Below are 10121 nucleotides of genomic sequence, written 5' to 3' on the forward strand. Positions count from 1 at the left end.
GACTGAAGACCCCAAAAGGCCCCCATGGCCTTTCCCAGGAAGGGGCAGTGAGCTCCGTGGTCCTGAAGCCCTTCAGATTTGGGTTGTAATGGTTCCCATTATGGCTTCAGCACTTCAGGAGCCCAGATGGCCCACATCCTTCTGAACATGCGCCAAGCCCGACACCTGAATCAAAGACAAGTATAGACCCTTATGGTCCTTTGCTTTTCTTTGTCTGGCATCCTCCCTCCGCCCCTTTCCCCTGTTAATAGAACATCCTTCTTGGGAAGAAGGGCTCCTTTCCCAACCTCTCCCTAGGGTCCCCAGGGCCAGACCCTCAAGGACTCCACCTCCCCGCCCTCCATGTTCTGTGCAGGGCTGCTCCAGGACCCATGAGGGACCTGATCCTTCTCTGGAATTTACATACAGATGGTTTCCAAGACCAACCTCTGGGTCCAGCGTCCTGGTGCCATGTCCCTCCCTTGTGATGCTCTCTATGAAGCAGGAGAGAGTGAAGTGACCATTCAGGACAGAGGTGACACAAGGCAACAGCATCACTTCTTGTGAGGCAACCGCAGCTTCAATCAGTGAGGTCCTTTCCAGGCATGTTTACATATAGGTTTTAGTTTTGTTTCATTTATATTTCTTTTTCTCATTATAACATAGACCATGTTTATGGTGGACAATTTGGGCAAAACAGAAGTGGACTGTATTCCCAGGCCCACAAAGAAAATCAACATTACGATTTTAGTCTTTTCCTTCAAATCTTTTTTTCTTTTGTTTAAAACTGTCTTGAGATTTTATTAAATGCAGGTTTTTTTATTTTTAAGAAAGATGTTATTTATTCATTTGAGAGAGAGAGACAGAGAGAACACAGGCAGGAGGATGGGGAGAGGGAGAGGGAGAAGCAGGCTCCCTAATGAGCTGGGAGTCCAACGTGGTCCTCAATCCCAGGTCCTGGAGATCATGACCTGAGCTGAAGGCAGATGCTAAACCATCTGAGCCACCCAGACACCCCCTAAATGCAGGTTTTGTCACTTAGTGCTACCATGCAGGTCAAACCTGGCATTTCCAGTTGACGGCTGGGTGCCGTTGGCTCAGTGTGGAAGGAAGGGCGGGAGCTGTACATCTTCTGCTGTAGATTTTCTCTCACTCTTGCAGGCCGTTCCCCGCACATCTGTACAAAGTTTCCCGAGTGCCTACACTAGGACTCCAGGATTCGGCATGTGTTTGGGTCACTCAAGGACAACGGAAGGGACTCCTTTCTTTGTGAGAACAAATGTGAAAATCCTTTGGGCTCTTCCCGTTTCCCCTTCCATTCCCAATTTTGGTAATAACAACCCCCGAATAAGCTAGGTGTTTCCATATGGGGGTACAGGTTAGGACTTTCTGGACTTCAGTGTGGTTTGTCTGCTTTGTGGGTACCAAAGGAGGAAAACAGAACAGAGATAAAGGATCCCTTTTGAATGAAAGTTCAACAAATTAATGCAACAAGAAACATTTTATTTATAAAAAAATAAAATAAAAGGAAAAGGAAAGAACAAGAAAGAAAAGGCAAACCAGCAACTTCCAAGACTATGCCTTATAGATTAAGTAAAAATAACTCTATTGATATACACATTTACACACTATGTAAGTAGATAAATGATAGATGTCATAAAATTAAAATTATATGCTTCTTAGGACAGAATTAGGACACGTTCCTCATAGCTATTTAAAACTGTATCACAATGTGAAATCACTGCAGGAAATCTTGCTTCCTTCACCTTCTTTGTTAGACCTCACAGACTGGAAGTTATCAAACCAGGATCTAAATGTGAAAATCATCCGCTATGCGCAAACGACAACGGACTGCCACACGCCACGGGGCAGGGGTCTTTTGAGTTCTCCCACAGGCCTTCCTCACCTGCAGCGGTGTCACCTTCTACCTGAGATGCTGGGGGAATGAGGCCGGGGCACCGTGGGCAGGTGCCTCGTGGATGCTCACATTGACGTCTAAACAAGAGCAACAAAGACCTGTCTTTCCGTGAAAACAACGCTGGCCATGTACTCTCTAGAGAGGAATTCCTTCTCCTTTCTATTTAAATATATATATAAAAACGTGTGCTAAGGACCCAAGGAGCCTCTCCCTCTGCTCTGGCCTGTCCTCTGCTGCCCCCTGCAGGTCAACAAGATGACTGTCCCCTTGGAGACACCCGGGATCCCTAAGGGAGAGCAGAGGGGGGGCGCGCACTGTAAAGCTCTCACGTGAGCCTCCAGCTTCAGCCTAAGGCGGCTATTCTCAGCTGGGGTGATTTCGCCCCCCCCCCCGCCCCCCGGAGCCCTGGGCCATGTCTGAAAACTCTTGGAGTTGTCAGGAATCGGGGAGGACGGTCCTTGCAGAGACCAGAGACAGAGGCGCTCAACACCTTGCAATTCCCCGGGACCGCCCCGCACAGCAGAGCATGATCTGGTCCAAAATGTCAGCAGTGCGGAGGCTGAGAAACACTGGTCTCATGAAGCCCCACGCAGGAGAAACTGGAAGATGTGCTGTCCGTGAGACTCCGACAGCCCGAGCTTCCTCGGGAATGCAGCTGTAACCTGTGCTGAGCAGCCCTGAGCAGGAGAGGGATCGAAATGCTTCTTGGTATCCTTGAAAAGAGATTGCTTTTATTTGCACAGAAATGGCCTCGCCTTTTCTACTCCGAATTAGTAACGACTTTAAAACTGGAGCAGAACAGCCCCTCAGCCTCTGTTTCCCCCTCGGTGGCCCACGGATGAGCAGCCGGAGGTCCCCACCCGCAAGGGCCCCCGAGCGCACGTGCGGGCACAGCAGGCCGCCTGGACCGGGCGCGTGGTGATCGGGGCGCTCCGTGTCAGCCCGGCTCCTGCTTACTGCCGGCGCGGAAGTGGAAGTGAATTTGCTCGCTGTGAAACGGCAGCCTTGTGAAAATTCTCTCCTTAAAAGGTGCCGTTATCTCTGACTTCCTCCTCTTGTGTTCACTGAAAATCTTTACATCAAAATCGTCTGTAAAACTAAGGCTTTTCTTTGAAATGCACAGAAGTTTCCAGTAACTACATCCTCCGTGAGTGCTCAGGTTTGTCCGTGGAAGGGATTTCAGACACTAGCTAGCACCAGCTGGACTTTGGCATCTATGAAAGTCTGCATCGTCGGCTTTCTGGGAGGGAGGTGCAGCGTCTGGGGTCATCCCCCCACCCCCACGCCCGTGAGGTGCCAAGTGTGAGGAAAGCCGGTGGGTCTGAGACATCTCACGGATGGACTTCCAGACACCTGTGCACATGTTTTTTTTTCTTTAATTCTCACCTTCCCTCCCTGCAGAACCAATAAGGAAATGAAACAAGGACTGTACAGAAAGGGAAAGAATCGAGGACATAGTGTCCACCTTTTTTGTTTCTAAGGCCTGTTAACGCTTGTTTCGGCCTCTGACAGCAGAACCAGTGGATGGAACAAACAGCTCTCCCATGAAAGAAAGACACTAATGGTTTTTCTCCAACAGGACGGGAAGACAGCAGAAGAGCTCGCTAAATCAGAGCAGCACGAACACGTAGCAGGTCTGCTTGCAAGACTCCGAAAGGTGAGAAATTCTGTTTTTTGGCCTGATATTGTTTTTATGGGAAAAATTCTATCTTTTTCGTTTTGTACAATGAGTTGAACAAAATGAGGCTTTGGACACACAGGCTGTAGGAAAGGCATCTCTCCCTGTCCTGTGGTTTGAATACAGTTAGCATAAATGCATCAGCTACCCATCGGTTTCTTCTTCTGTGTTTGGACTTGGAAATCATTTGGCTTCCTTACAGTTTCTGTGCCTGGTTTCCCTCCTCCCACCCCTTCTGTAATAACTATTCCCATAAAGTAAACAGGAAATGAGAAAGCTGACAGTTTCTTTTCTTTCTTAATGTTTTGAGCTCCAAGATGTCACATGATATGCTCGGGTTTAGGAAACACTGTTGCTCTAAGGTTTAAGGAAACAGGACACAAACAAGTAAATGCAGGGGTGTCTTTCTAGCCCACATCATAGGAATGTGTATCAGGAGTCTTCGAAATATTCACACCCTCTAAGCTAGGAACTCCATGTCTGGCACTCTATCCTAAAGAAATGAAAAATGTAGGGAAAAAAGTTTTATGCAGAAAGATATTCATAGCAGTGTTATTTATAATACAGTTATAAAAATGAAAAACAGAGCAACAACAATGACTGGTAAATTCTTATACAGCTATAGGATAAGCAGGTTTTGACCATTATTTTTGAAGAGGTTTTAGCCACTGGACTTTAATGCTTAATTTCTTCCTGGCTTCAAAGCAGAAGATAATCTTATGTGCACATTGTAATTTTTTTTTTTTTTAAAGCATAAAAACAAAGTGTTAACAGTGGTGTTTGAAATTTTACTAGTGTGATTCACACTTTTTGCTTTAAATGTTAATGTATTTTCTCCAAATTTTGTGTAATACTGTTGACTCTTGAACAACACAGGTTTGACTGTGAGGATTCACTTTTTTTAAAATAAGATTTTATTTATTTATTTGAGGGAGAGAGAGAACAAGCAGAGGGAGGGGCAGAGGGAGAGGGAGAAACAGACTCTACTGAACAGGGAGCCCCTGGGCCAGGACGGGGCTCGATCCAGGACCCGGGAATCAGAGCCTGAGCCACCCAGCAACCCCCCGACCCATCCCCGTTTAGATCCACTGAATTGATTTTGTCTGTTTCCTGTGCCCTTCATTGGGCTCAAGGCATCTGTGCTGATCCCTCCTCAGCTATGGGGAGGGGGGTTCTTCTCCGGATCTGAGCTCACTTGCTGTGTAGTAAGCCCCTGACCTCCTTCCTGGGTTCACCAGGTCCTGCTCCATTCAGGAGCATCTCCTCGACTCCGTGTTCAGTGAGACCCGCGAGTCTGGTTGCCTCAGTCATTCCCTCAAAGGGCCCTAGACCCCGGCTTCCTGATGAGCCAGACAGGGGGGAGTTGGCTGCCATGTGTTTCTAACCACAGTCTTTAAAAAAAATCAATCAATCCGTCAATCAATCACTTTCCAAATAAGTAGCTGCTTGGGGTCTAGGGATAACTGGTACTGGAATCTGTTTCTTGAAAATGACTGAGACGTCACAGGAAGGACCTGGAGAATAGGTCAGCAGGGACATATGGTAGGTTGTCACAGGGGCAGCAATCCCCACAGAGAAGCCAAGACAGTGGACGTGTTTGCTGTTGTAACTCACATCACATGGCAGAGGAGAGTGATCGCAAGCTGTGAGGTCGGAGAAGGGAGAGGAAGAGGGCAGTTTCTACTAAGGAGCCTCTTGTCCCATTTCCTTCCCATGTCATTTCCTCTTTGATGTTTCCAATGTTTCTCTGGGGGAGGGAGGCATTTTGGGGCTGGTGGGACTTCTTGACCTTGCTGGGCATAAGGACCCCAAGCAGCTCCATTCGTTGCCTCCCCTCTCCCATTCATTGTGAAATAAAAAATATCACCTCCATGCATTTCCTGACACCCTGGGGTGAGCCACCATCTGTTCGACCCCCTCATGTGGATCCTAAACACATTCCTGGGGAGAAGTCTGTATCTGCACAGAAGGGGGGGTGGTCTTAAATTGCTTTGTCATTCCAGAGGTATGCAAATGGGCTAGACTGGCAACAGAAACGCCCCATTGTTTTCACTTCTAATCAGCTGACAAGTCTAGGAACATTTTTTTTATTATATTATGTTAGTTAGCATACAATACATCATTAGTAGTGTTCCATGATTCATTGTTTGCATATAACAACCAGTGCTCAGAGCAATGCATGTCCTCCTTAATACCCATCACCCCCCACCGCCCTCCCCTCTGAAACCCTCAGTTTGTTTCCGGGAGTCCACAGTCTCCCATGGTTTGTCTCCCACTCCGATTTCCCCCACTTCACTTTTCCTTTCCTTCTCCTAATGTCCTCCATGTTATTAGGAACATATTTTTATTATTTCATTTTATATTTTTAAAAGATTTTATTATTTATTTGACAGAGAGAGACACAGTGAGAGAGGGAACACAAGCAGGGGGAGTGGGAGAGGGAAAAGCCGGCTCTCTGCTGAGTAGGGAGCCCGATGTGGGACCCAGAACCCTGGAATCATGACCCGAGCTGAAGGCAGATGCTTACCGACTGAGCCACCCAGGCACCCTAGAAACATATTTTTAAAGAGGGTTTTGCTAGAGAATCTATGGGACTTCCTGTTCTACCATGATGCTAAATTTCAGGGCCTGCAGCCCTCCACAGGGTCATACTTGGAAATGGGACAGGAGGGAGAGAAGAGAGCAGTTTCTACTTAGCAGCATTTTGCGATGTGGATGGTGATATGGACAGAAGAAGCACTCAAGGGATAAGGTGAGGAAACATAATTGAAATTGGCTTATAATTAGCCTGACTGATCAGGCACCATTGGGCTGGGAATGCAAGCGAATTTCTATGACCAAACTATGAGAGCTCAATCGAGAGAGCTCTGGGTATGCCTGGGTGGCTCAGTCGTTAAGCTTCGGCTCAGGTCATGATCCCAGCATCCTGGGATCGAGCCCCACATCAGGCTCCCTGCTCAATGGGGAGTCTGCTTCTCCTTCTCCCACTTCCCCTGCTGGTGTTCCCTCTCTCACTGTCTCTCTCTGTCAAATAAATGAATAAAATCTTTAAAAAAGAGAGAGAAAGAGAGAGAGAGAGAGAGTTCTGAAGAATGAGGTCATTAAAAAAGATTTCCTACTTTAAGGTTCTTCCAGCGAGCGCACACTAGGATTGGCAATCCAGCGCTCTGACCCCTGCTGGAATGGTGAGGCACACTGTGTTCTAGGGCCTGCAGTGGGGTTTGTAGCCAGGAGAGAGAGTGGCTCAGCTTGGACCTTAGCAAGGACAATTGGGGAAGTTGAGTCATGGAGCAGGTGGGTCGGTGGACGGAAATTGCTAAGAGGAAACATCAAGGTGCGGGCTTCTTGCCCGACCTGCTGCTTTGCCTTCTTCTCTGAGCTGGTCACCTTGGGGCGGGTGCAGAAACAGGCAGAGGGGAGGAGTTTCTTACACGGTGTTTCTTACCTCACAGGCTCAGAGAGTCTGAACAGACGGTGGTCACAGGGTGGGAGCCCATCCAAGTGAGAGAAGCAGAGAGGAGCCCTGGCAAAGGATCTTATTGGAGATTAGATGGGGTATGGCAGGAAAGGCATGAGGGGAATTCACTGGTGTGTTTGAATGTCACAGGGTCCCAGTTGTGGGGCAGGTAGGAAGCTTGTCTAGGGCCCCCTTTTTACACCGGTGGCTGGGATAGTGACTCAAACATGGCAGGAACATGGTGACATGATTTTCAAAAGTAAGGGACAGAGCTCAGTAAAGATATCTATACCGATATATATATTCTTTTACCAATTTATTAAAAAGTTACATTCTTGGAAATATTAGCATGTATTAAACCATGTTCTCCCCCAAACCATCGTTCTATGTAAAATGCAGGTGTCCTAAGCTCAGATAATCATGAACTGGTTTTTCTCCTGCATAAATGCTCAGCAGACATTCAGAAGTCAGGCGGCTTCAGGAGAATTCCAGGTGCTGGGACCTTGTATGATCATAGGGGCACAAGTCCTATGCACTTCCCCCAGCTCCCTTCTCATTGTGAAAGCCGCTACCCATTTCCACCATGCCCGCTAGGGGGCAGTGTTGTGGCGTGGAGAAGGAGAGTCCCTGTCACACACACAGACTGGGGGAGGACAGGGAGCCCTCAGCAGAGCTGTGTCTAGCAGGTAAGCTTGCTGGGTGGTGGAGAAAGCCACAGTGGCTCAGCGGGAGGACAGCAGCAGGAAACCCCCCTCCCCAGGTTTGGAAGTGGACGTAGTGTCTGCCAGACCTGAGGTCCCAGGAGACCAAGAGCAGGCAGTTCCCTCCCAGAGGCTCCTGCGGGGTCCCCCTGAGTCCTGTCATTTCTCGCACACCTCTCTATTGAGTACCTGCCTTCCAGGTGCTGGGGACACTGTCTCTGCCCTTAAGTTGGCTCCCAGTCGAGACGAGGAGAGCGTCCCACACCACCCTACAGTCTGGTGGAGTCACAATGGAGAGCCCCACCTGGGCCAGAGCCTCCCAGGGAAGAATGTTCTAGAAGGGATCCCAGCAGGAGGTGTCCCCTGGATGCCGGACGTCAATAGGTTAGAGAGTGGGACCATCCTGGGTCGGGGAAGGAATCCTCCTGAGGCTGTACCCCACAGCTCCAGTGGGCCCCTGTTCTGGAGCCAGGATCAGGCTGGGGGTGGATAACGAGGCTGTCTATGAGGCAGGATGGAGTCAAGGGCATGGGAGGGACGCTTCACTATGTAGCCTCGAGGTGGTCTATCTGGGTCCCCAGGGCCCCTGCCCATAGCATCCCCGCAGAAGCACTCTTGCTGTGTTTGGTGTCAGTGTTCACATACCTGTGTCTCCCCAGGACACGGATCTGGGCCAAGTCTGGACCTTCCTATTCCCTGCACTGTACGGAGCCCACGGGGGCCTCTGTAAATGCTGACGAGTGAGGGAGTGAGTGAGTCTGTGAGTTTGCCTGCTTCTCCCTACAGGGATGAGAGATTGGACAGGGGGAAGGTTATCAGGGCCCACCCCGCCACCGTATTTGTCTTTGTACCTGGTGATGCCCTCCTTCTCAGCATCTGGTACAGTCACGGTGCCGGGGAAGCAGGACCCCTCCAAGCAGAAAGCAGCAGGCGCCCCTGGCCAGGTGGACAGGCCAACCCTGTTTCTCCTGGTAATCAGCGACCTCACAGGAGTTGCTCCAACCAATTCCTTGTGCATCAAAATGCCATGGACCTGGGCGCAAGCTGTTGACAGAGAGCAGATAGGCGGTTTTCAGGGGCTGGCGGGGGAGGGAGGAGTGACTGCTGATGGGCTCAGCTTCCTTACGTCATGGAATGTTCCAGAACCAGAGAGCAGGGCTGGTTGCACACATCGTACGTGTAGTAACACCTTGGAGCTTCAGGCCTCTTTAAAATGGCTGAAACAGGGAATTGTATGTTACTTGCACTTTACATGAATTTTTTTGTGGCTACGATAGGACTCCACGAAACCTCTGTGCACCATGGGTAAGAATCGCCGACCAGGCTACAAACCTCCAGTTAGAAAATGAGTGCCGGGATGTACTGTACACGACGGGACCACAGTTACTAACACTGCATGGCACGTGTGAAAGTTCCTAAGACAGTAACTCTTAAAACTTCTCCTCACAAAGAAATCCCGGATCGGGCAGGACACGGCGAGGGGGTTCCAAACTGGGAGCATCCGCGCTGGCCATTTGCTCAGAGCCTTCTCTTGTTCTGTGACTAACTGGGCCCCCTGCACCCGTGTTTAGGACGCTCACCGGGGACTCTTCATCCAGCAGCTGCGACCCACGCAGAACCTCCAATCCAGGATCAAACTGAAGCTGTTTGGCCACTCGGGCTCCGGGAAGACCACGCTGGTGGAATCGCTCAGGTGTGGGCTGCTGAGAAGCTTCTTCCGGAGACGCCGGCCCAGACTGTCCTCCGCCAGCTCCACCAGGTTCCCGCCCTCCCCGCTGGCATCCAAGCCCGCAGGTAGGCGCCTCCACCCCGGCTCCTGTCTCTGCTTGAGGTGCTGGCTTTTGTGCTGTCCCGTGTCAAGGTCTAGAGTGAGTGGTGGCTTTGTGTTGGTTCCCTGGCCCTTGGTAACCGGATCTCACTGCCCTGTTGGCTCTAGGTGTCTAGCCCAGCTTTGGCTCCTGTGTCCATTTGCTTCTTGGCCTGCGATCCCAGATCACCCAGGAATAGCAAGGCCAGGGCCTCCCCAAAATCACGGTCACGGACACAGAGGTCCAAATGGAAAATGTGCCAATCACAGAATGGTGTCGTATTCTACTCCGCGAAGCAGCCCTTGGAGACACACCGAGCTTGGACGAACACAGGTTTCAGGTTGCACAGATCCAATACTGGCCCCAGAACGGGCCCTTCCCCTTAGGCTTTCTTCTTGGAAGAAAGAAGCTGGGCACACCCAGTGGAGAGCAGCAACATTGGGTTCCCGGGGAAGCTCCACTCCTGGGCATCTCAACACTGGTTGGTGTTTTTGAAAGGCTCCTTAATGATGTCATGGTTTGTCCATCCACTCACATGAAGCCTGACTGGGAGGCGGGCTTTGCTGTCCTCCCCCTCCTT

At 49.9% G+C, this 10121-nt stretch overlaps 1 protein-coding gene across 1 annotated transcript; it reads left to right on the plus strand.

Annotated features, from left to right (window-relative positions):
- The first annotated feature begins 3438 nt into the window (after positions 1-3438).
- LOC116856857 (death-associated protein kinase 1-like) lies at positions 3439-9677 on the plus strand. Its single transcript, XM_032840522.1, has 3 exons — positions 3439-3554; positions 9305-9527; positions 9670-9677. The coding sequence occupies exons 1-3, from the start codon at positions 3459-3461 to the stop codon at positions 9675-9677; spliced, it is 327 nt and encodes a 108-aa protein (XP_032696413.1). The 5' UTR covers positions 3439-3458.
- The last annotated feature ends 444 nt before the right edge of the window (positions 9678-10121 follow it).

This window comes from Lontra canadensis, unplaced genomic scaffold (genome assembly GCF_010015895.1).
Source record: "Lontra canadensis isolate GAN:19392208 unplaced genomic scaffold, GSC_riverotter_1.0 scaffold113, whole genome shotgun sequence".
In the NCBI taxonomy this organism is placed as follows: Eukaryota; Metazoa; Chordata; class Mammalia; order Carnivora; family Mustelidae; genus Lontra; species Lontra canadensis.

Excerpts from the sequence above, each read along its gene's own strand:
- LOC116856857 (XM_032840522.1), top strand. The coding sequence starts at position 3,459 with ATGGTTTTTCTCCAACAGGACGGGAAGACAGCAGAAGAGCTCGCTAAA. Across the intron at positions 3,555-9,304 it reads TGCTTGCAAGACTCCGAAAG|GACGCTCACCGGGGACTCTT; the intron begins GTGAGAAATTCT and ends ACCCGTGTTTAG.